The following is a 27,354-nucleotide window of genomic DNA, read 5'->3' on the forward strand; positions in this document are numbered from 1 at the left end:
GGGTGCTGATGCTGCTGCCAAGGCTGCAGTCCTCCGACTTCAGCCTGTTAGCTCTTCCATTCCTTCGTATGATCTCCGTGTTACTGTTTGTCAGTGGATGGTGTCACTTTGGCATCATCAGTGGTCGTCTTTTCACAGGAACAAGCTCCAGAGAATGAAACCTCTCCCAACAGCTTGGCTAGTCTCCACTCTGCACTCTTGTCACGAGGAGAACATTTAAGCTAGGTTGTGTATTGGGCACTGTCATTTTAGCCCTCGCCAATTGTTAAGTGGCGATCCCCTTCGACTTTGTGCTCATTGTCATCATCCTTTGAAAGTTCACCATTTCCTGACCCAATGCCTTTTTAACTGCTTGCATTCCAGTGAATGTTTGCCATCTGAATTATTGGCTCTTTTAGCAAATGGCAATTGGGCTGTCAGTGTGTTTTACTTTTTATCCATTGTAGCAATATGGCAAAGGACATTTAATCTTTGGTTTGGGTCCTCCAATGACTGCTCAGCTGGCCTTACAAGACTAAATGCACCCCATTCCTGACCCCTACCAGCAAGACCTCTATGTCGGCACCAGGAATCAAAGCCATTCCTCCACACAGCAGTCGGACACTTGGACAGTTCCACAATGGAAATTGACCAGTAGTTAATGAGAAAAATAATGATATTCTGGAAATAATGCCAGATGAAATTTGCAAAGTCATTTAAAGTGTGCCGATAAAAATTACCAAAGTGCATGAACACTAACCTAGAAGGAACTTGAAAAAATATTTACAGATTGTTAGTAAACAAAAGACAATACCTGAAAATGCAACAATGCTATAATTGTCATAATTTACAGACAATACATAACAAAACTTGTAGATCAAGTCTCCTATCTTCACAGTGTTCAGTATATTCATGAAAATTATCACCAACCACACTGAAAAACATGGTATTGTAATCCATCTAAGGAACAGTCGGATCGTTTGTGAGTCATGAAGGAAATCATGGAACAGAGGAATTAGTATGAAGTACTACTTGGCCTTCGCTTTTGTTATGGTTTTGGTTCAGTTTTGACAGTGTACACTAAAAGCCCTTGAGAAATGTGTCATTGATTCAATACATGTTCATATGATGATGAATATCACAAACCTTATTCAAAAATTAAGGGCCATTTACTTATATGTATATGCTGAAAGCTCAGAACAAAGCTACATGAATGCAGCTATGTCAGTTGATTGAATTCACTGTTTTGATTTGGTAGACATTTAACTTTGGCTGTAAGCAAACAAAATTGGCTTTGAATTTTGATAGTTCCTGATGTTGCAAAGGGCATGATTTAATTAGTTTGTGTGCAAAAGTATCTACAGCTACTCATATTCATTAGGACTTGTGCCTAGTTTGTGGTCCTAGAGTAATAAGTAGAGGATAGGTTAGACAATGGTGTTTTAAGACTTTACAAATGGTCATACAAATGTGAATAACAGAGTGACATGCCCAGTAACCAGACATGTAACTGTGGTAACTGTGGAAGTGCGCTTTTCACCAATGTCTAGTGTATCTCATGACGTCTCATTGTGGTGGAGCCCCTAGCTTGGAGCAGCATATTAGCCCGGGCCCATAGTCACCATGGCAGTCGTTTATATTTACTGCCAGACTGGTGCTGTCTACTGTTTATTTGCCAGATCATATTTACAATGTTTTGCACACTGTAGTCACGATCTAAGCCACATATGTTACTTTTCTTGTAAAAGTAGTCAAACTTCATCTGCAGACTCGTGTCACTAATCTATGACATTTTTGTCCCATTTTTTATTTTAATTTTATTTGTGAGGCTCTTTGCAAACCAGAGCTACTTTGTCATGGAACAAGTCAGTACATTGTCAACAGAATGCTAATTAGGAAATACACAAAGTAATTATTTAATTAATAAAACACACAAAATAATTTCTAAGAGAGTATACAAATATATAACACATTGCAGAGAAAAGCTCTTGCCCATTATGAGGAACTCCCATACAGGATAGGAGGGTGCCATAAGGAAGCCTGTAAACATAGATCTGAGTATGTGGAATTTATGACTCAATTTTTTCAGTTTTGCTGGATGTCTATTGAAAATGACACGGGCTGAATACTGCACACCATCTGTGCAATACTTGCGAATTTGTTATTGTAGTGCATATCGTTTTTCCACCTAGTGTTCACTGAGTCAGTGTTGTAGTTTCCTGTGAGAATATTATGAAAAGGATAGACTGCTAGCCATCTTATAGTGGGGATATTGAATCACAGACAGGCACAAAAAAGACTGCTAAGTAAATAAGTAAGTAAGTTAGTTTTCAGCCAAAAGACCTTCTTCTGAGTTAGACTATATACACACACACACACACACACACACACACACACACACCCGCGCGCGCAAACACCTCATATACATGACCACTGTCTCTCACTGCCAAGGCCAGACTGCGAGCTACAGAGCATAATGCGAGGAGCAGTCTGGGTTACGGGGTAAGGGGAAGGCTGGGCAGAAAGAGGGAGGGATGGCAATGTAGGGGTGGAGGGTGGTAAAGTGCTGCTTGTGGAAGCATACAGGGATCAGGTGGGGAGAGGATTGTGCAGTAGGGAGGTTAGGCGGAGGGAGCAGAGACTGGTGGTGGTGGTGGTGGTGGTGGTGGTGGTGGTTGTGTGTGTGTGTGTGTGTGTGTGTGTGTGTGTGTGTGTGTGTGTGTGTGTGTGGGTGTGGGTGTGGGTGTGGGTGTGGGTGTGGGTGTGGGGGGGGGGGAGGGAGTAGAAAAGTAAAGAGTGTGGCTGCATTGGTGGAACAGAAGCCTGTGTAGTCTGGAATGGGAACAAGAAAGGGGATAGGTAGGTGAAGGACAGTGACTAATGAAGGTGGAGGCCAGGAGAGTTACGGGAACACAGTGTATGTTGCAGGGAGGATTGTGAATGAGACAGCATTGTCATCACCAAATCTTGTGGTCTTGTGGTGGAATATATCTACAGGGATGGTAGAGTTAGAATTTGGAGACATCCACAATGGCCAACATGAAGTTCATGAATTGGCCTCACAGATCAGTTTGACCACCCTTGTCTGAGCTAAAAATATTCTTGATGATTGCAAAACGTTAACACAGAATGAGATAATTGAGTGGAAGTAAGCAAAGTAAACAATCTTTCATGTTAAAGTGTCAGACACAGTAGAGGTTATTCTTATAGTTAAGATAGCAGCATTAAGTTTCTGCACAAGACCTTGAATGTGATACTGTCAAGAAATATTTCCAACTACCCACTGTCCTAAGAGTTTAAAATAGTTAAACCAGCTTAGGACAACAAAAATACACTTTTGCAAGATTTCCATGTCAGAAACCATATGCATTGCATTTTGTTGCTGTTAAGTGTTAGTCTTTTCTCTGAAAGTCACGTGCTGGTGTTATTGAACACCCCATTAGCTACATCGTTTGTGTTGCATTCCATGTGCTTAGCAGTAACTCTCGTTGTCCCACAGACAAGGAAATTTGTCTTGACACATTAAAGTTGGCAGTTCAGTAGTTCTGCAAATCTGCTTAAAATATTTCCTTCCATGTTTTAATTTCAAACCTAGTCAACATTGTGTGGAACAATCTCTGGGTTACAAATACAGTTGTTAACTGTAGAGGTTGTTGTTGCTGTTGTTGTTGTTGTTGTCTTCAGTCAGCCTAGAGATGACAGTAAGCATTTGTGTATGAGTTAGGCGCACACATGCCTGTGTGTGGGGGGGGGGGGGGCATTGATCATCTTGTCTCACATTGGTATAAGTGTATTTACAATCATGGTAATTACTTTTGGAATAATATACAGTTTGCCTACATACATACTTTTTTTAATCTGTCTTGGTTTTCTCTTGACTGCTCCTTATACAAACATCTCTCTCTCTCAAAATCAGCATGTCACTGATTATGCAGCTGTCAGTTTAAATATGTTTGACTACATTTGGTTTGATTATTCAAATTATTTTAATTGCTCGAAACAATCCATTCCACATCTTTTTTGTTGTGCATCTAGAATTTTTCACACTCTTCGCAAACAATCTTCGGGCACAAATATCTTTAAAACAGAAATCACTCATAAACTTCTGCATTTGAGTTTTATGCGCTGGTCTGCACCAATCATAGTAAAATAACCTGCAAAAGAAGAACTGGTTTGCCTCCAAACCTTGGATATAATTGAGCCTTTAGTCATACATAACAAGGCTCTGCTCAAATTAATCATCACACTACTTAAATTTATGTGGGGATTTCAAATATACAATAAACACCCAGCAAGGAAAGGATTTTTGTCACCTATCCTAGCCAGAAGAACTATTACCTAAATTAACAGGTGGTAAATATATTTCCAAAGCCTTTGTAATGAAAGTGTATTTGTAATTACCAATAGATGCAAAATATTAGAATGGCAGGGTGGTTGCATTTCCCAGTGCAGTCCATTACTTTTTTGGTCAAATGTTTGAGTGTAATGAAAATGTGACTCCTTAAAAATTACACAGTGGGTTTTTGTCCAAATTTCCATACCCAAACTAAGAGTGGGAATGGACAAATGTGGCATGTAAATCACTAGCTTGAGGTCTAGTTTTGCAGTAACTGTGCAGTAATAAAGGCAAGAAAGAAAAATATAATTACTGATATGAGGGAAATTTTTTGACCTAATTTTCATAGCCAAAGGAAAAATGAACAAATTGGAGATCAAATAGACAAGTATGAGGTCTAGATTTGAGGAACAAAAGCTCCTCTCTTCAAGGTCTGGCCAACTTGCACATCAAAAGTTTCATTGGTGTGCCTGTCAAAAAGGTTTCCTATGAAGCAAGTACAAAATTTAGGGTATTCTGAGAACAATAGATGCTAGGAAAGCAAATGATGCGTCAGAAAGTTAATCTCCTCCAAGTGTAGCTGTTTTGCATTCAGAAAGTTGAATTTGTATGATATAGAGTTTTTAAATTGGGTTCCTTTGAATAAAGTACTAAATGTAGGACACTTTGAGAACATCATTCTGAACAAAACTTTGAACAAAAATTGGAAAAAGGATAGTTAAAGTATTTTGTAAAATGGTTTGTCTAAAAGTAAGAAGCAAAACAATTAGAGAAACATTTTATGTTGAAAATCATCTACAGTAAATGGTACCATTTGAAGGATTTTGTATCAAAAAAATTTTGAGATTAAAAAATTGTTGGATCTGTTTTACACCTTTGGATATAGATGATATAAATATATCAAGGCCACAAAGCAGCAGGCAGGCTATATGGTCTATATAATCCACCAGACAAATATCCTATAGTACCCTTTCAGAATTCCCGTTCTCAGTTGGCATCTCATTTGCTGTACATGATTACAAGCATTATTCAGAAGCATGTCAAATGTTTCTCTAGTTTGTATTATCTCTTACTTTTAAACAAATCGTTTCGCGAAATATTTGAAGATTTGGTACTATTATTATTATTATTATTATTATTATTATTATTATTATTATTATTATTATTCCAAGTGCCAAGTGTGTCAGCTATTTTTCAACTCTGTGTAGACCAGGTTCTGCATAAATTACCTCAATGCTATAATATAGTAGGCATTTGTCAGAGCAAAGAACAATAACTTAAAAATATCAGTTCCACTCTTTTCTTGGTGCCAGGTGTAGAATGTCACATCTCTGATTGTACACTGCTTTGCCAATCAATGGGAATGTGGGATACTGTTATGTATTGATCTTTCCACACTGCTCTGTAGATCTTGACATGCTGACAAACGAAGGCATGTACTGGTAATTCAATTTTTGTGTGATATTGTTTGATAATGCCCAAGGGACAAAATCGTGTAATCACCAATGAAATGAAGCATTTGGTTCAGAATTTAAAACAGTTTTCTGAGAACAGCAGACTAGTTTTAATAATCATACGAGATTTAATGTTGGTAGAAATTCTGTGTTGATCTTCCACATAATTAGGCAATTGCCCTTTTTTTCCCTTCCTTGTAATAAACTTTTCCAACAGATGATTAGCTTATACGTGGTGACACCATTGTCTTTCCCCTAAATTATATCACATATTAAAAAAAAGGTGAAGACCCCCCCCCCCCCCCCAGATACTGTTTATTTTACATCTGAGAAATTTTTTTGTCTGAGGGAAATGTATTACATCATTTGCTTTTTGCAGGATGACATGGTTGATGATGTGCAATCATTTGTAGCTGCTGCTGAAGTTCTGAAGGAGCGTGGGGCATACAAAATTTATGTCCTTGCCACCCATGGACTGCTTTCTTCAGATGCACCTCGACTCATTGAAGATTCACCGATAGATGAGGTAAAGGTTATTTAATCTGTGTTTTGGTTTCTTAAAATTGAATATCATTTTTTGTTTAATATTGCAGTGGTTGAAACATTATATTGTAATTACTTTGAGTTATGCATTCATAGACCAATGTTACACTAGGCTGATAACCTTAGGCATTGTCGTTCTTAACACACTATGATGACCAAATGAGTGCTAACCCCTGAGTGCCTCACATAGAGTGTGAAGTGCTGAAACAAAAAGTTATCTGATTTAGTGTGTTTAGTATTTGCTATCATTCTTAACCTTATTTACTTTTGTCATGTGGAACTTTCAGAATTCGATCTCTCATAAATGACTCGCACTAGAATCCAACAACAAATACCACCGACATTCTAACTTACCCTACTCTTAGTTTGTTAATGTCAACAGGCATTGTTCTATTTAAAAAGTGTATGTCTGCTCAGAAAATACACTTTCTAAGTATTATTACAATCTGTTGATTGGCTGACAATACGAGCCCCTGACTACCAATCCATTCTCTGAAAACAGCACATCAGTAGCACTTTCCATTTCTGCATTTGTTGTGCAAGTTTTAGGTGATTCACCCTGTATAAAACTTCCGAGAAAAGAGGAGTATGAGCATCAAGAGCTCAGATGGCATGCCAGTAATTTTCAAAGAAGGCATAGGTGGAAGGACTATGTGGAAGGGCTATATAAAGGGAGGAAACTTTAAAATGGAAAAGAAAGAGGATGTGAATGAAGATGAAATAGATAATTTTATACCGTAAGAAGAATTTAACAGAGGGCTGAAAGATCTAAAGTAAAACAAGGCACTCAGATGTTTAGGACGGGTGGTAGGGACAGAGCATCGAGTGACATTATACTGAGTGCACTATCCGAAAATTACCTCGAGCAATTAAATAGAGAACCGACTCATGGAGATAACATCTTGGACCTACTGATAACAAACAGCCCGAACTTTTCGACTCTGTAAGTGCAGAACAGGGAATCAGTGATCATAAGGCTGTTGCAGCATCCCTGAATATGGAAGTTAATAGGAATATAAAAAAAGGGAGGAGGGTTTATCTGTTTAGCAAGAGTAATAGAAGGCAGATTTCAGACTACCTAATAGATCAAAACGAAAATTTCTGTTCCGAGACTGACAATGTTGAGTGTTTATGGAAAAAGTTCAAGGCAATCGTAAAATACGTTTTGGACAGGTACATGCCGAGTAAAACTGGGAGGGACGGGAAAAACCCACTGTGGTTCAACAACAAAGTTAGGAAACTACTGCGAAAGCAAAGAGAGCTTTACTCCAAGTTTAAACGCAGCCAAAACCTGTCAGACAAACAGAAGCTAAATGATGTCAAAGTTAGCGTAAGGAGGGCTATGCGTGAAGCGTTCAGTGAATTCGAAAGTAAAATTCTATGTACCAACTTGACAGAAAATCCTAGGAAGTTCTGGTCTTACATTAAAGAGTAAGTGGATCGAAACAGCATATTTAGACACTCCGGGATGATGATGGCATTGAATCAGAGGATGGCACGCGTAAAGCTGACATCGAAATAAGTGTCCAAGGAATAGAAAAGCAACTGATATCACTCAACAGAGGAAAGTCCACTGGACCTGACGGGATACCAATTTGATTCTACACAGAGTACGCGAAAGAACTTGCCCCCCTTCAAACAGCCGTGTACCGCAAGTCTCTAGAGGAATGTAAGGTTCCAAATGATTGGAAAAGAGCACAGGTAGTCCCAGTCTTCAAGAAGGGTCGTCGAGCAGATGCGCAAAACTATAGACCTATATCTCTGATGTCGATCTGTTGTAGAATATTAGAACATTTTTTTTGCTCACGTATCGTGTCGATTTTGGAAACCCAGAATTTACTCTGTACGAATCAACATGGATTCCGGAAACAGCGATCGTGTGAGACCCAACTTGCTTTATTTGTTCATGAGACCCAGAAAATATTAGATACAGGCTCCCAGGTAGATGCTATTTTCCTTGACTTCCGGAAGGCGTTCAATACAGGTCCACACTGTCACCTGATAAACAAAGTAAGAGCCTATGGAATATCAGACCAGCTGTGTGGCTGGATTGAAGAGTTTTTAGCAAATAGAACACAGCATGTTGTTATCTATGGAGAGACGTCTACAGATGTTATGGTAACCTCTGGCGTGCCACAGGGGAGTGTTATGGGACCATTGCTTTTCACAATATATATAAATGACCTAGTAGATAGTGTTGGAAGTTACACGCGGCTTTTCGCGGATGATGCTGTAGTATACAGAGAAGTTGCAGCATTAGAAAATTGTAGTGAAATGCAGGAAGATTTGCAGCGGATAGGCACTTGGTGCAGGGAGTGGCAACTGTCCCTTAACATAGATAAATGTAATGTATTGCGAATACATAGAAAGAAGGATCCTTTATTGTATGATTATATGATAGCAGAACAAACACTGGTAGCAGTTACTTCTGTAAAATATCTGGGAGTGATCACTGGAGTGATCACATAAAATTAATTGTTGGTAAGGCGGGTACCAGGTTGAGATTCATTGGGAGAGTACTTAGAAAATGTAGTCCATCAACAAAGGAGGTGGCTTACAAAACACTCGTTCGACCTATACTTGAGTATTGCTCGTCAGTGTGGGATCCGTACCAGATCGGGTTGATGGAGGAGATAGAGAAGATCCAAAGAAGAGCGGTGCTTTTCGTCACAGGGTTATTTGGTAACCATGATAGTGTTACGGAGATGTTTAGCAAACTCAAGTGGCAGACTGCAAGAGAGGCGCTCTGCATCGCAGTGTAGCTTGCTCACCAGGTTTCGAGAGGGTGCGTTTCTGGATGAGGTATCGAATATATTGCTTCCCCTTACGTATACCTCCCGAGGAGATCACGAATGTAAAATTAGAGAGATTCGAGCGCGCACGGAGGCTTTCAGACAGTCGTTCTTCCCGCGAACCATACGCGACTGGAACAGAAAAGGGAGGTAATGACAGTGGCACGTAAAGTGCCCTCCGCCACACACCGTTGGGTGGCTTGCAGAGTATAAATGTAGATGTAGATGTAGACTAGATGACTGATTATTGTGTTCTCTGAATAGTGGCAGAATGTGGGCAGGTAAATAATGGAAACTGATTAGTAATTGCTGCTTGAATAATTGAAAGAAAAAAAAATTTGAGTGGAAAGAATAGTTGAAAGAAACTGGAAGGTAATTTATAAATCTGTAACATATTCTGGGTGAATGTTAACTGGACTAATATCAACAGACCTTCAATGTCACTACATTTAATTTCAATATTCATACTTTGAGTTATGTACTGGTTCACATTAATTCTATTGTGCATAGTCCTGATTATAACAATGTCCATGCAGGATTGCTCCTCCGCTGCTCGCGCAAATTCCTCTTGTCTGCTCCGAACCTCCTGATGCAGTATTCTTGACGCAGGCGAAATGGTGGACAGAAAGGTGTAGTTGATGTGAATATATGATTAAAACTTTCCTTTCCTAATAACTTTTTGAGCACTTTTAATGTACGCTTGAAATACACATTTTTAAACAATGACAGATCTATAATCATACGTCCGCCTGCTACCACTTACAGAACCAAACTGGTAAAGATACAGGAAGTGATCAATTGAAGAGCGTATCTCTTCTCTTTTTTGTATCAAAGCATTATCTCTGCATTAAACAACTCATTGATTTACCTTTGGCTTTGTGTGCATATCGCTTACATGTGTATAAAGAAAAGAACGAAGAAAGAAAAAATATATGATTCATCATATCTCTCAGAATTATTAAGATCCGTGGGAAGACCAACCATGACAGAACTGTTCCACTTCATATGTAGAATGTATGTATTCTCAGACTTCAAAAAGAATCTAATAATCCCAATGCCAAAGTGAGAAAATAGTGAGAAATTGTGCGTATTGTTAAATAAATTTAATAAGTGGAAGAAAGACACATCCATGTTTGCAGCATTTGTAGGCTTAGAAAACACTATTGACAATTTTGAATGGTATACAAGGTGAAATTTTAGCGACTACTTGTACAGGAATCAGATTGCAGCTATCAAATCTGAAGTATATGCAGGGTGGCATTAGTCGAGAAGGAAGCAGGACAGTCTTTCCCCACGTTGTTTGATTTGCACATAGAGTGAATGCTAAAGGAAATTAAGAAAATGAATTAAAATTCAGGAAGAAGGAAAAAACTTTATTATTTGCCAGTGACTGTGATCAAAGGACTTAAATGATTTGTTGAATGGAAAAAAGGTTATAAGATTAAAATAAGTGAAAATAAAACCAAGTTAATGAAGTGATGCTAAGGGAATTAGATTAGAAAATGAAACACTGAAGTAGTAGATGAGTTTTGCAGTTTGGTGAGCAAAATAGTGGATGTCGGCAGTATAATTAGGCTTTCCTGGCGAATCAACTGTTGTCAGGTGTCCAGCTGGTACAGTCATTTTTGTAACAAGATTTTAAATAGCGAACCATCTTCAGGTAATACCTATAGAATGAACGTCTTAGCTACATCGAGCCTGCTTTATACTCATGTTACCCCCACTCCTTCCTCCACTGCCAGTCGCACATGGTGACAGGGGAGGTGGTGATGGGGATGGTGCTGCCAGATGCTGGGTGTGGACTCTGGTCCCTCAGTACTCCTGTGACCTGCGTCTGGCACAGAAGTTGCTCTCACCCTATGCTGTGATTTTAGTTGGCAGAGTGGTGCATACCAAGCTTTGCTGAAAGTGGATCCAGAAACTCTGTTGACCAGCCCACCAGCCACTCGTATTTCAATAGCCTTCTTCAGAACACAAACCCAGACCGACACAGTCTGTCGTAGCACTTTGCTTCATACTTCATGGAGTCCCCTGTAGCCACGCAGTGTTCTGCACCGCAGATTTTGTTGATTGCTTAAGTTTGGGGTGTCTTCTGTGTTCCTGGCATCTTTCTTTGGTTGTTTGTGCAGTCTCTCTGGTATACACCTTACCACATTTTCATGAAATATGGTAAACACCTAGTTTGCAGAGTCGCAAGTCATCTTTTACCGTATCTAATATGGCACGGGTATTTAGAGGTGAACGGAAAACTCATTTATTGTTATATCAAGCCAGGATTCTGCCGATTTTGTCTGATTCGTCCGATACTTTGCCATGTGCAGCTGATACACCTTGTGTTATCCTCCAGGTTGTTTTCTGTCATCTGGGCTTGGACTTTCTGCCTTTAAGTACATTGGATTTGTCTCTCTTCATATCTGTTCTTCTTGAAAATGTGCTCCCTTGTCAAATATTGTGTGGGCCCTGTGTACCAGCATATGTAGCACACCCTCATGCGGTTAAGGTTGATGGCAACTAGCAGTATAGATATACGTATCAATGTGGGTGGCTTTCCTGCACACACTATGTCCTATAGTACTGTTCTTTCTCTGTTTGACTAAAACATCCAAAAAGGGGATTACCCATTTCGCATGGTGAAATTGATAATAGGATGCAGAGAGTTTAGATGTTGGAGGAACTCCTGAAGTCTCTCACTCCCATGTAACCGCATCACAAACGTGTCATCAACATATCTGAAGAAGCATGTAGGCTTCAGTGCATCTGCTTCTAGAGCTTTCTGTTCAAAATCCTCCATAAACAAGTTTGCCACAACTGCTGACAGAAAGCACCCCATGGCAATGCCATAAATTTGTTCATAATAGTCTCAATTAAAGGGAGAGAATGTTGGCGTGAGGACAAATCCGAATAGATTTGTCATTGTGGGTTGATTTTTTTCCCTTATCAATTTGAGGGAATCGGCAAGTAGTGCTCTGCTGAAGAGGAATACCACATCAAAGCTCATCATAAGGTCCTCGTCATGGAGGCATAGTTCTTGCATCTGTTGAGTGAAATATACAGAGTTCCTGATATGGTGTTGACATGACATTTACTGACATAGTGGCTTAGTACTGACATTAGCTGTTTGGCCATCTGGTCTGTTGCTGTGCCTGTGTTGCTTACTACAGGACTTAGAGGAACATCTCGTTTGTGAACCTTTGTTAAGCCATAGAGTCTTGGTGGTGCAGCAGCTTACAGTTGAAGTTTTGTGACGATTTCCTTCAGCAGGGACTGGTGCGGAAGCTCAATAGTAGTCTTCTTGTGTTGATCGGGTCTCCCTTCAATTTTCTGCATGTTGGATCCTCAAGTAGGTCATACATTTTAGACTGTACTCTGCCAGTGGTAGCAGTATAGTGCTATGTCCTTTCTCTGCAGGTAGAATGGCTGTTTCAAGGTTGTTCTGTAATTCTCGAATGCCAGCTCTTTCCGCTTTCATGATGTTCGTGTTCAGTGGAACATTTCTACTGATTGTGTGGCACATTTCCTGGCGTATCTCTTCTGCATCATTGCTAAGCACAGTAGAAATTACTTGTTCTATACCACTAATGATGTCTGTAACAGGTATAGCGATTGGTGTTGGTACGAAGTTGAGTCCCTTTTCCAGGCATCTTATCAGGAAGGTGAGAGAGCTGAGTAGACACTCCTTCCTGTCACGAATGTTATCCAGTTTTTTACATCTCTGGTACATCCTCTCCCTGTGGAAGAATCTGATGTGTGATCTTAGGCTTTCCCAGTGAATCAACTGTTTGTACAGTAGTCGGGTTTCCAGCTGGGTGGAGCCATTTTCGTAGCACTATATTTTGACAGTGTGCCTTTGCATTGTCTTCAGGTGATACATGTAATTTGAGCATCTGTGCTACATCCCGCCTCATTTATATTCTCATCAGCCCCCACCGCTCCCTTCACTGCTGGTTGCACGCCATGATGGGTGGAGTGGTTGGGAAGACGACACCATCAAATGCCAGACACAAACTCTGATCTCTTAGTACTTCTGTGGCTTGTGTCGGGTGTGGAAGTGACTCTCAGCTGACGCTTTAATTTTAGTTGGCTGAGTGCTATATAGCAGTCTCTGCTGAGAGTGAATCGAGTGTGTCTGTTGATCGGCCTGTCAGTGCCTCGTATTTCTCACCTGATTCATGCGAGTGGATTGATGCCATTTCTTAGGTTCATGCGGATGAGTCTTGATGCATTGCTGCTATCAAACAGGTCTCTAAGTTTGAATGATGGGCAGCAAGAGAACAAGTCTCAAGAAGTGCAACTATGAACCGTAATCAAAGTCACGGGGAAAGAGATCAATAATGTGGCAAAATCAGTTCTGGACATGGGACTCATTTTCATACAATCACTGACTGCTATGCTTGTTACAGATTCATCAGTGGTATTGCACAAGTAATTTCCACCCTCCCTAGAAACAATGCGGAAGAAATAAGTTGAGAAATGTGCTGTGCATTCAGTAGAGCCATACCACCAGGCACGAACACCATGAAAGCAGCAAGAGCTGCCATTTGAGAACTGTGGAATGATCCCAAAAAAGTCATTTTATCTGGAGGCAAAGGAAATGCAACTGTACTCCTACCACAGTCAGAGTGTAGTCACAAAATGTGTGACCTCCTTGAAGATACAGCATACAGAAAATTGGAGGGAGACCCAACCAACTGAGTGAAGAAGAAGAAGAAGAAGAAGAAGAAGAAGAAAACGACTGTTGAGCATCTGTGGCAGTCCCAGCCAAAGGAAATCATCAAGAAACTACAACCACTAGCTGCTGCACCACTAAGGCTCTATGACTTACCAAAGGTTCACAATTGGAATGTTCCTCTATTTCCTATTGTAAGTAACATTCACATAGTTTCGCCAAACATCTAATGACAGTATTAAGCCTCTACATTGGTAAATGTCAGCACCACTAGGAATTATGTACATTTCATTCAACAGGTGCAAGAACTAGGAGTCTCCGACAAGGATCTTAAGGTGAACTTTGATGTGGTAGCGCTCTTCTCAGAGTACTGTTCGCTGATTCCTTCAAGTCGATCAGAAAAAAATTCAACCCAACAATGACTAATCTCTTCAGATTTGTCCTTGGTTCCACATTCTTTCTCTTTAATTGCGACTGTTATGAACAAATGGACGGCATCGCCATGAGGTGCTCCCTGTCACCAGTTGTGACAAACTTGTTTGTGGAGGACTTTGAAGAGAAAGTTCTGGAAAAAGCTGCACTGAAGCCTACATGCTTCTTTAGATATGTTGATGACATGTTTGTGGTGTGGCCACATGGGAGTGAAAGACTTCAGGAGTTCCTTCGGCATCTGACCTCTCTGCACTCTAGTATCAGTTTCACCATGGAAGTGTATGAGAATGGTGAACTCCCCTTGTTGGATGTTTTAGTCAAACACGGAACGAACAGCACTATAGGACACAGTGTGTGCAGGAAATCCACCCACATTGATATGTGTCTCTATACTGCTAGTTGCCATCATCCTTAACTGTGTGAGGGTGTGCTACATATGCTGGTACACAGGGCCCACACAATACCTGACAAAGAAAGCCTACCAAGGTAGCTTAATCACCTTAACCACATTTCCATAAAAAACATATACGATGAGAGACAAAACCAATGTGCTTTCTGGCAGAAATTACAAGCCAGCAGACAGAAAACAAAGAGGAGGAGAAGACAGTGGTGTATCTGCCTTACATCAGCAAAGAATCGAACAAAATTGTCAGAATCCTGGCTTGATGTAACATTAATGAGTTTTCCATCCACATCCAAAAATGCGCGTCCTATTAGGTATAGTTAAAGATAACTTGGAACTGCATAAACCAGGTATTTACAGTATTGCAGGGAGACAGTACGGACAATCGAAGAAAGATGCCAGGACCACAGGAGGCACACCAAACTTAAGCAACCAAGAAAATTTGCTCTTGGAGTCCACTGCATGGCTACAGGGGACTCTATGAAGTATGAAGAAAGGGAAGGGCTAAGACAGACATTGTCATTTTGAGACTGTGTTCTGATAAGGACTATTGAAATACAATTTGTGACTGGCTGATCAACAGAGACTCTAGGTTCACTCTCAGCAAAGCTTGGGATCCAGCACTCAGCCACCCAAAAACTACAGCATTGGCTGAGTGAATTCCGCACCCGACGCATGTCACAGGACTGCTGAGGGACCAGAGGTTGCACTCAGCATCCGGTGGTGCAGCCCTCGGCATGTGACGAGCAGTGGAGGAAGGGGTGGGGACGATTCCAGTACAAAGTAGACAGCATACTGCAGAGATGCTCATTCTACAGGTATCACCTGAAGATGACAGCAAGGTATGCTGTCAAAATATTACAAAAACGACTGCACCCAGCTGGACACCTGACAACAGGTGCACAAAATGCCGTGGCCACCTGATGCGCAGTTGGCTGTGGAAGCATGGGGAGATCGGCAATGGTGGGGGGGAGGGGGGGGGGGTCACTCAGAGTGATGTAGGGGAAATGTCAAGTGCTGGAGGGGAAGTACCATTCTAAACTGAAGACTAAACTCACATCTTTGGTAAACATTAAGCTGCCCCCCCCCCCCCCCTCCAAGCCCATACTAGCATGGTGACCATTCAAAAAATTGTCACCTTTTCTTTGGTTAGCATCTAACAAGAATTCCTCCAAATATGCAGCTATTTATTTTCACCTAATCTGTTAACCATTTGCAGCTTTCAGAGAGAGTCACGAGTGGGGAATTTTGAGTGAAATCTACACATTTCTCTTGTTGCCCAAGTTAAATTTTTAAATTTGTTAAATGAGGAGCGGAGGAAAAATAAGGTCAGCATCTTATGAAAAAGCACATCCTTGGTACAAAATAAATATTTAATTACTCCACGTATGTTGTTGCAAAACCCATAACATTTTACATTTCACCAGCCACATCGATGGCCCTTAAAAATTACATTCTTTCATCGGAAAAGTCTGTAGTTAGTGGAATAACATGCTAGATAATGAAGTTTTGCATAATAACCATACAGCAAAGTACTCTCCTCTTTGTTGTTGTTGTTGTTGTGGTCTTCAGTCCTGAGACTGGTTTGATGCAGCTCTCCATGCTACTCTATCCTGTGCAAGCTTCTTTATCTCCCAGTACCTACTGCAACCTACATCCTTCTGAATCTGCTTAGTGTATTGATCTCTTGGTCTCCCTCTACGATTTTTACCCTCCACGCTGCCCTCCAATGCTAAATTTGAGATCCCTTGATGCCTCAGAACATGTCCTACCAACTGGTCCCTTCTTCTAGTCAAGTTGTGCCACAAACTTCTCTTCTCCCCAATCCTATTCAATACCTCCTCATTAGTTACGTGATCTACCCACCTTATCTTCAGCATTCTTCTGTAGCACATTTCGAAAGCTTCTATTCTCTTCTTGTCCAAACTGGTTATCATCCATGTTTCACTTCCATACATGGCTACACTCCATACAAATACTTTCAGAAACGACTTCCTGACACTTAAATCTATACTAGATGTTAACAAATTTCTCTTCTTCAGAAACGATTTCCTTGCCATTGCCAGTCTTCATTTTATATCCTCTCTACTTCGACCATAATCAGTTATTTTACTCCCTAAATAGCAAAACTCCTTTACTACTTTAAGTGTCTCATTTCCTAATCTAATCCCCTCAGCATCACCCGATTTAATTTGACTGCATTCCATTATCCTCATTTTGCTTCTGTTGATGTTCATCTTATATCCTCCTTTCAAGACACTGTCCATTCCGTTCAACTGCTCTTCCAAGTCCTTTGCTGTCTCTGACAGAATTACAATGTCATCGGCGAACCTCAAAGTTTTTATTTCTTCTCCATGAATTTTAATACCTACTCCGAATTTTTCTTTTGTTTCCTTTACTGCTTGTTCAATATACAGATTGAATAACATCGGGGAGAGGCTACAACCCTGTCTCACTCCTTTCCCAACCACTGCTTCCCTTTCATGCCCCTTGACTCTTATAACTGCCATCTGGTTTCTGTACAAATTGTAAATAGCCTTTCGCTCCTTGTATTTTACACCTGCCACCTTCAGAATTTGAAAGAGAGTATTCCAGTTAACGTTGTCAGAAGCTTTCTCTAAGTCTACAAATGCTAGAAACGTAGGTTTGCCTTTTCTTAATCTTTCTTCTAAGATAAGTCGTAAGGTTAGTATTGCCTCACGTGTTCCAACATTTATACGGAATCCAAACTGATCTTCCCCGAGGTCCGCTTCTACCAGTTTTTCCATTCATCTGTAAAGAATTCGCGTTAGTATTTTGCAGCTGTGACTTATTGAACTGATAGTTCGGTAATTTTCACATCTGTCAACACCTGCTTTCTTTGGGATTGGAATTATTATATTCTTCTTGAAGTCTGTGGGTATTTCGCCTGTCTCATACATCTTGCTCACCAGATGGTAGAGTTTTGTCATGACTGGCTCTCCCAAGGCCATCAGCAGTTCTAATGGAATGTTGTCTACTCCCGGGGCCTTGTTTCAACTCAGGTCTTTCAGTGCTCTGTCAAACTCTTCACGCAGTATCTTATCTCCCATTTCATCTTCATCTACATCCTCTTCCATTTCCATAATATTGTCCTCAAGTACATCGCCCTTGAATAAACCCTCTATATACTCCTTCCACCTTTCTGCCTTCCCTTCTTTGCTTAGAACTGGGTTGCCATTTGAGCTCTTGATATTCATACAAGTGGTTCTCTTCTCTCCAAAGGTCTCTTTAATTTTCCTGTAGGCAGTATCTATCTTACCCCTAGTGAGATATGCCTCTACATCCTTACATTTGTCCTCTAGCCATCCCTGCTTAGCCATTTTAAACTTCCTGTCGATCTCATTTTTGAGACTTTGTATTCCTTTTTGCCTGCTTCATTTACTGCATTTTTATATTTTCTCCTTTCATCAATTAAATTCAATATTTCTTCTGTTACCCAAGGATTTCTATTAGCCCTTGTCTTTTTACGTACTTGATCCTCTGCTGCCTTCACTACTTCATCCCTCAGAGCTACCCATTCTTCTTCTACTGTATTTCTTTCCCCCATTCCTGTCAATTGTTCTCTTATGCTCTCCCTGAAACTCTCTACAACCTCTGGTTCTTTCAGTTTATCCAGGCCCCATCTCCTTAAATTCCCACCTTTTTGCAGTTTCTTCAGTTTCAATCTGCAGTTTATAACCAATAGATTGTGGTCAGAATCCACATCTGCCCCTGGAAATGTCTTACAATTTAAAACCTGGTTCCTAAATCTCTGTCTTACTATTATATAATCCATCTGATACCTTTTAGTATCTCCAGGATTCTTCCAGGTATACAACCTTCTTTTATGATTCTTGAACCAAGTGTTAGCTATGATTAAGTTATGCTCTGTGCAAAATTCTACAAGGCGGCTTCCTCTTTCATTTCTTCCCCCCAATCCATATTCACCTACTATGTTTCCTTCTCTCCCTTTTCCTACTGACGAATTCCAGTCACCCATGACTATTAAATTTTCGTCTCCCTTCACTACCTTAATAATTTCTTTTATCTCGTCATACATTTCATCAATTTCTTCATCATCTGCAGAGCTAGTTGGCATATAAACTTGTACTACTGTAGTAGGCATGGGCTTTGTGTCTATCTTGGCCACAATAATGCGTTCACTATACTGTTTGTAGTAGCTAACCCGCATTCCTATTTTTTTATTCATTATTAAACCTACTCCTGCATTACCCCTATTTGATTTTGTATTTATAACCCTGTAATCACCTGACCAAAAGTCTTGTTCCTTCTGCCACCGAACTTCACTAATTCCCACTATATCTAACTTTAACCTATCCATTTCCCTTTTTAAATTTTCTAACCTACCTGCCCGATTAAGGGATCTGACATTCCACGCTCCGATCCGTAGAATGCCAGTTTTCTTTCTCCTGATGACGACGTCCTCTTGAGTAGTCCCCGCCCGGAGATCCGAATGGGGGCCTATTTTACCTCCCTCCTCTTTGTATGCTATCATTTGCCAAAATCTCATTTCAGTATCAGAAACCACTTATGAAATGCATTGCGGTAGCAAAAGAGTGTGCTATGTCAGATCAGTTTTTTTGAGATTGGTAACTGGTGGAGACCTCCAATGACGTCTACAGAACAATTCAATATGTTAACTTAATTTCATAGGCAGCAACATATTATGCCTAATATGCACCAGATGCAAAATTATAGCGACCCTTATTTTTCATTGCAAACTTTTTCCAATTTTGCGCAATGTCTTACTTCCACGTAAATATCACAATAATTATGACCATTAACAAAATGATGGGTACACCATAATGAACCTGACATATGAAGCTACAAGTAAAGCAAAAATGAATTTTTTTACTGAATAGCTTCTGTAAAATCATTTTAGAAAAATTACAGGCTGTGTGCGTCAATTCTGTCATCACCAATCACCCATTAAGGTGGCAAATGCTTGTTGGCCTCCCCTTCTGAACAAATGAATGAATTCACCCAGACCTTTGGACGAAAACTGGTCACTGCACATCGACCACATGTCCTATGCGACCTATACAAACATAATATTAAAGGGAGACTATTAGTAGAAAGAAAACCTTTTTTGAAAAAAGAGAATTTAATTACTATTGAATATAAGTGTGAGTGTTAGGAAGTGTTTCCTGAAAGTATTTGTCTGGAATGTAGCCTTATATGCAAGGGAAATGTGAATGATGAACACAATAGACATGAAGACCATAAAAGCTTCTTAAAAGTGGTGTTACAAAAGAACTGAGGACTAGATGGATAAATTGGATAACTAATGAAGAGATTCTGAATAGAGTCCAAGAGAAAAGAAATTTGTGTCACAACTTGAGAGAGAGAGAGAGAGAGAGAGAGAGAGAGAGAGAGAGAGAGAGAGAGAGAACTGGTAAGTAGTACAAATTCTGAGGTGTTGCGGAATAGTTAATTATCCAGTTAAGGAAGTGTCAGTGGCAAAAAATTCAGAGGGAATAAAAGGCTTGAATACGGTAGGCTGATTCAAAATGATGTAGGTTTGGGTTAGTTAAATTGTGATTCACTGACAGACCCTTGCTTAGCCGTGACAAAACATTTGGTCTCTGAAAAGAATCTCTTGTAAAACTGACATTTTTGTAATCAATGGGTGGGCATATGTCACTGAAGTTTAACGTTTTTAATTCTTTTGTCTGACCATAGTTGAAAGATTTTCTAGGAGGTATCACATTCAAGACCTTATGCAGAAAGTGAATAACTGACATTGAGACATGAAAACTTGCCTTATTTGGGGAAACTCTGTGAATTTAGGAATAATAATCATGTACCAAAAAAGGAGAGTCAGAATGAATGATGATATCAGTATACAAATTTTATGTAGATCATTGCTCAAGTGCCTCAGAATTCTCTCTGGCATCTCTGCACATGCATTTCCTCATGGGACATGTGGTTTATAAATATCAAAGCATTCAAAAGGTATTGTAGCATTTAGCATTCATTTTGTTATTTCTCTATAGAGAGAAAAAAATTACTGTTAGATGACACCTCCTTAAACTTTATTTTCGCTAAGCTTTTAGCAGAATTGACAAATGCCAGCTTTCCAAATCTCAAGTTGAAAGACATCCAACACGAACTGTCTGTTATTCTTTTCCAGAGTTCCTCTCAGTACTCATTAATTGTGTGCTTAGTGACTCATTCCATGATTGAGCAGTTTTTACACAGAGCGCCCACAGAAAACTAGGAGAAAGAAGTGATGAGAAACAAGCCTACATTTGGTGATATGCAACAGTAGTTAAGACTCTGGAAGACTGGGGTTCAGATTTTGATCTAAACATGTTTTATTCACATCAGACAAATGCTAGGATAATTCTATTAAATAAAATCACAACTGATTTATTTCCCAATTCATATTGAACTGGGCTAATACTCCATGTACTGATTTCAGTGCTGTTGATGCATTCTGTCTGTTACCTGTCTTCCTTAATATCATCATGGGCTGATATTGCAGAAATTGAAGTAGAATTGAAAACAAGGAAAGAGCTACTAATCCTAAAATATTTCTCTTTCGGATTTGTGGATTTGATGCTTATGTTGTCATTTCTTTCTTTATTACCAGGTTGTGGTGACAAATACAATTCCACATGAGCTACAAAAGATGCAGTGCCACAAGATCAAGACTGTGGATATTAGTGTCCTCCTCTCGGAGGCAATTCGTCGCATCCATAACAAAGAATCTATGTCTTACTTATTCAAGAATGTCACACTGGAGGACTGAATGGGCTCATATTTGATGATATAAAGTAGGAATATGGATAATCTATAATAAATTTATGTAAGTTGATCCCTAGTTATTATAACAGTAATGACAACCACTGTATGAAGGTGTTTCACTCTTCAGGTCAGTGTTAAGTACTCTGTTTCATGATGGCTACACATGATTACATTTCAACTGTAAGATTTACATATATATTTTACAAGGTACATAAAATTTAATTTGTCCAGATATGTTTATTTTTGTGCTGTAATGATAATTTTCTGCAATTGCCAGAGTAAGTGTGGTTGGTGCCATTCAGCAGATGAACTAATTATAGCTGCAGATGTTCTTATTAAGCATATTCTGACAAAACCTATAATGTCTGAGCAAGTGCAGTGTTCATTGTCTTTATCAGGAATTATGTCATTTTAGCGGAAAGGATGAGACAAACATTTGGTGTATGAGAGCTGTTACGTGTCTGGCAGGATGCAGAAAATTTGAGGTTTCTAGAATGTATCCAATATTTATCTGGAAGCTTGCATTAGATATCAACGATAAAACTGTTGGTTAATACCAGAACATAAAAAGACCATGGAAAGATCTTATAAAAAAAAAGTAAAAATGTGGTAGGGCAAACATAAAATCGTGGAAGAAGAGAAGAAAAGTGTCAGAACCTGAGGGAAACAGAGTAATTAGTGTACACTTTGTAGATGACAAGAAAATGGTGAAAAGTAAACAGAACCTATAAATATCAGTGCATATAGCCAAAAACATGCAGTGGAGAGCAATGAGAATTTGAGAAGTTTGGAATTGTACAAAAACTAGAAAGAATGTGGAAGCAGGGTATAAGGTGGAAAAAATAAGGAAAGAAGGAAAACAAGTTGAAAGAATACCTTAAGATTAAAAAAGGGAAAACTACATTAAAAATATACACATTTCCAAAGAGAAAGATTGGCAGCAGCATAATATTGGTCATTAATGCACTCGCCTCAGATGTCTAGATTATGAGCTTATGCATACAGTACTGTCTCAGCTCCCACCATTATCTTGTTGCACTTGTAGTCATTCAGTATTTCTGTTACCCCCCCCCCCCCCCTTTTTCAGTATTTTCCAGTTCATTTGTTTTCTAGAATTACCTCTTATTCTCTTTTTACATCCATCATTTATTTCAGTTCTTTTTCTCATTACTGAATTTGATTTTGCTCTTCTGATGATCTTTGAATGAGTTGTACCATGCTTGTGTTCTTATAACCTTTTTGTCTTTCATAGCTCTGCTTTAATTTTGCCTCACATTTTTCTTTTGTCTAGTCAGTAGAATCTGGTCTTTTTTTAAATGAGTGCCTGTAGTTCAATATTGAATGTCCAAATTTTTATGTTTTATAGGCATTATTTTCGAAGTACTTAAAAGTGCTTATTAACATTACTCCTAGAATTATCACGGTTAGATTTTGTGTTTGGTTACTCCCTTGCAGCATGATATTCATGGGTACTCATTTCTCATTTCATTAGCAGTATCCTCTGTGGATTTTGATTTTGTGTACTTCACAGTTCATTAACAGAGTATCTTCACAGCCACATTTATTTTATGTTTACCTATTCAACTCTGATTCGAGTGCTACATGCCTTTAGTGCGCTGTAGAAATTGTGCTGATACATATTCTTTGTTCTGATCTGTCTTATGTTTCATACATTAATTTTCATATGTCTTCCTGCTGCTTTCATCTTAGTTGTTTCCTTACTTTACTTACTGAGCTCTCAACCCTCCATTACAGTCCCAGATAGGACTGCCTGTTGTGGTATTCTTGGCTTGAGAAGTAACTTGATGTTAACTGTCTGCTGATTATTTTCTCAGTTTAACATTGTTTCAGGTTCCTCATATGCTGCTGTTTATTTTTCGTGTCTTGTTTCCCCACAGAGACTTACATCTTGGCCGTTGCTTAGATAGTTCTTCTCTCTTCAGTATCTTAAACTGCTCTGTGTGTTGTTCTTTGCCAGTTAGATCTTCAACTTTTCTTAGTTTTTCTTGAAATTTACCAGATAGCATGTTCTAAATTTGTTGTCCCTTTCTTCTAAAATACAGATTGGAGAGTTCGAAATGAAGATTTCAACATAGCTGAAGGCAGATAAACAAAGAGACTATCCACATTCATGAAACCAGCATACAGTTTTTAATGTAATTGGCAGTTTTGGTAGAATTTCCAAATACTGTGAATACTGTGTTAAATTTTAAAATCTGGAACATCTTTTTTTACATATCAATTTTCTAGATACCTGAGTCGGAATATTTCAGATACATGCTCATGTAACACAGCCACTTTTTTTTTTTCCTTCTGCTTATCTTGAACTTGGTCTGTAAGAGTACTGTTTCTAGTTATGTTAATGTTTATTTCTATTGCATGACAAAAGTTGTTTCGTACTTAGGGGTGTGTGGTACACAATAAAAGAGCGAACATAATTGTATGTGACTGTTACTAAATTCTTGAATTGGTAAACAATTTGAAGCATGTAGTTGATTAAAGATGATAACCATTTTGCTGCATAAGAGAAATCTTTGCGTTTCAAGCAAAAGAGGGATCACAATATCCTTTATCAGGTTAATGTTAATGCTACTGAACATCCTAAAATAACTTCTCTCAAATTCCATTCTTATGTTGCATCGAGTTGAATTTGAATTGTGAAGTTTCTGTTTCTCATTTTTTTAAATTTTTTGTACTCTGTTAAACAATATTTCTGTAAATTATTTTACATTTTTTCATATGTGTTTGCTGCATTTAGAAACATAATGTCTATCAAATGGAAAAAAGCATCTTTGCTTTTCTGTGTGTCATTAGTTTATAAAGACTCATGAATTACTGAACACTGCTAAAATCACAAAGCCGAAAGACTGGCCAGTGCTTGTTTCAGGGGACACAACTCCCTGAGAACAAAAAAATGTACTCACATTTTTTGGAACCAAACATTTGTTCCTCAAGGTTTATAGAGAAATTAAGCAGGGGAAGTTGGACCTTACGTTTTTGAGGACAAAAGCTGACCTCAGTAAGTGGGTTCGTCTTAACTTATGGTCTCAGTTATTGACCATCCCACTCCTCTCTGATCTCCATTTTCACAGTATTGTTTTGTATTTTAAGTGTTTCTACTGGCAGTATTTAAAGCTGTGTCTCCTGAAGGTGAGTACTGGGCAGCCTTTCTCTCTCTTTGTGATTTCAACAACTTTTTGAACTGATGGTGTTATACAAATTACTGAACTTCCATTTGGCATTGCTATATGGGAAGGAGAATATTGTGGTTGTTTCATCTACTTTAAATGATTTATTTGTGAAGCGTGTCTTGGAAGTTTGGAACAAATACCAGTATTGTTAATCTGCAACTGTAGATCAGTGCGTAGTAATAACTTGAATGCATGCAGCCTCCACTTTGATTTCCATGTAAACTCTGTTATATACTGGAAAAAAAAAAAAATCATATTCAGCCTTTAATGCTATGATCGTTCCGTAAATCTCATTAACATTTATAAAAGAGTGTTTATGAGGTATGAATACCATAATCATTTTAATTTACTTTGCATATGTGATCAACAGATCAATGAAATGTAGATTTTGTCACACTGCTTGGCATATAAAACTTATCTTGTACCATATTAAATTCCTTTGTTAGGTACTTATATTGGAAATGCTTTCATCAGTAAACTCAGTGGATGGTGGCTAAAGGTATTGTTGAGTTACTGTCCTTATATGTATGTGATAAATGGTTGTAAACAGTTTTCTGTTTATTTCTGCTAAAAATTTTGACTGCAAAATCTACAGTATTCCTATTTTATTTTCAGTATTATTTGTATTAAAACTGGTAATTGGAAGACATTCACTTAAAATAAAATTCTCTGCCCTTTAATAGTGATTGCAATCTAGATTGTGAGGGACAAATTAAAGAATTAGACAGAAACTTGCCCAGTAAGGTAGCATCTGTGTTACACAGAAGGTGTACTATCAGTTCAAAATGTTTTTCTGTGGTACGGGAAATTATTGGTGTAGTATTATAAATATGGAGCCAATTTTGAATATAGCAGATCCATTCTGCTGAACTGAGATGACATCCAGAATAAAACACTCAAAATTTTGCTTACATTGTGTAATGCAAACTTTAAAAACATCTTTTTTTGTCAGGTGTCTCCTGTGCAATCTACAGTAAAATCTCTGACGGGGAATCTCAAATTTAAGAAAATGTTATTGTGACTGGTATTTTCTCAAATTGTATGGAAATGAGAGAACGTGTATGTGTGAATCAGATTTGGCATGTAAAGAAATAAGGAAATAAAAACATTTCTTCATTTGCAAACTTATTAACTTTTTTTGTGTTACTTTGGGATCCCATTTGAAATCTGCCAAGTACTTTCACCGTAAGTGCAACAAAAATTATAACCATGGTTACTGTGATTCATACTACTAACACTACATTTACTACTACAGATTTTCAGGATGCAACTAGTCTTTTATCATATTAGCTTGCATAATAAAGTGAAAGTAAATCATAATGAAAGTTTCACTTCATTGTGAAATGCTGAAATTGAATTTTCTGGCTGATTTGAGCTGTGTGTTGGAATGGGACTTCAGTCCTGATCATTGACCTTCATAGGACTGGCTCAAATGATGTAATATTGTCCTCAGAAGGTAAAGATCTAGTTTGGAAGACAGTGTGACACAATTTTTACGTCACTGTTTGCAACGGTTCAATCATTAGTCACAAGTAAGTGCATTATATTTTCATATACATTTCAATTTGCTAAATAGCATAAGAAAACACTAACAATACTGCCATTGGTGTACATATAACATTAACCTGCTCCTCAGGGTAATTTCCAGTAATACAGGGTGATTCAAAAAGAATACCACAACTTTAGGAATTTAAAACTCTGCAACGACAAAAGGCAGAGCTAAGCACTATCTGTCGACAAATTAAGGGAGCTATAAAGTTTCATTTAGTTGTACATTTGTTCGCTTGAGGCGCTGTTGACTAGGCGTCAGCGTCAGTTGATGCTAAGATAGCGACCGCTCAACAGAAAGCTTTTTGTGTTATTGAGTACGGCAGAAGTGAATCGAAGACAGTTGTTCAGCGTGCATTTCGAACGAAGTGTGGTGTTAAACCTCCTGATAGGTGGTGTATTAAACGTTGGTATAAACAGTTTACAGAGAATGGGTGTTTGTGCAAAGGGAAAAGTTCTGGACGGCCGAGAACGAGTGATGAAAATGTAGCACGCATCCAGCAAGCATTTGTTCGCAGCCCAGGAAAATCGACTCGCAGAGCTAGCAGAGAGCTGCAAATTCCACAATCAACTGTATGGAGAGTCCTACGAAAAAGGTTAGTTATGAAACCTGAACGTCAACTACCCGAGGCGCTGGATCGGCCGCCAGGCAGCCCGTGACAGAGCACTTCATCACTGGCCTCCAAGAAGCCCTGATCTTACCCCCTGCGATTTTTTCTTATGGGGGTATGTTAAGGATATGGTGTTTCGGCCACCTCTCCCAGCCACCATTGATGATTTGAAACGAGAAATAACAGCAGCTATCCAAACTGTTACGCCTGATATGCTACAGAGAGTGTGGAACGAGTTGGAGTATCGGGTTGATATTGCTCGTGTGTCTGGAGGGGGCCATATTGAACATCTCTGAACTGGTTTTTTAGTGTAAAAAAAACCCTTTTTAAATACTCTTTGTAATGATGTATAACAGAAGGTTATATTATGTTTCTTTCATTAAATACACATTTTTAAAGTTGTGGTATTCTTTTTGAATCACCCTGTATTATCCTACTTATTGACAACAGAAATGTTAATCACACATGAAGTCTGTAAAGCTTTTGCATTGTGAAAAGTTGTTGAGCCTCCATTTTAACACTGAGTTCAACAGCCATGACGTCGCATCCATCATGGATAAAATCATAGCCTATTGTACTTTGTTAGTGTGTTGAATACTACACAGTTTCTTTGCCTGCATAAATGTTC

At 38.8% G+C, this 27,354-nt stretch overlaps 1 protein-coding gene across 2 annotated transcripts in view; it reads left to right on the forward strand.

Annotated features, from left to right (window-relative positions):
• Positions 1 to 25,695, forward strand: part of LOC126236378 (phosphoribosyl pyrophosphate synthase-associated protein 2) — a 92,025-nt gene extending 66,330 nt beyond the window's left edge. The window contains exons 7-9 of one of the 2 annotated variants that reach the window (XM_049945634.1): positions 6,149 to 6,295; positions 21,222 to 21,437; positions 23,440 to 25,695. In XM_049945634.1, coding sequence (XP_049801591.1) covers positions 6,149 to 6,295; positions 21,222 to 21,380 — 306 coding nt within the window. In that variant the 3' untranslated portion in view covers positions 21,381 to 21,437; positions 23,440 to 25,695. The remainder of the gene's footprint in view (positions 1 to 6,148; positions 6,296 to 21,221; positions 21,438 to 23,439) is intronic. The other variant, XM_049945635.1, reaches the window with a different exon arrangement.
• The last annotated feature ends 1,659 nt before the right edge of the window (positions 25,696 to 27,354 follow it).

Source organism: Schistocerca nitens, chromosome 2 (assembly GCF_023898315.1).
Source record: "Schistocerca nitens isolate TAMUIC-IGC-003100 chromosome 2, iqSchNite1.1, whole genome shotgun sequence".
Classification (NCBI taxonomy): Eukaryota; Metazoa; Arthropoda; class Insecta; order Orthoptera; family Acrididae; genus Schistocerca; species Schistocerca nitens.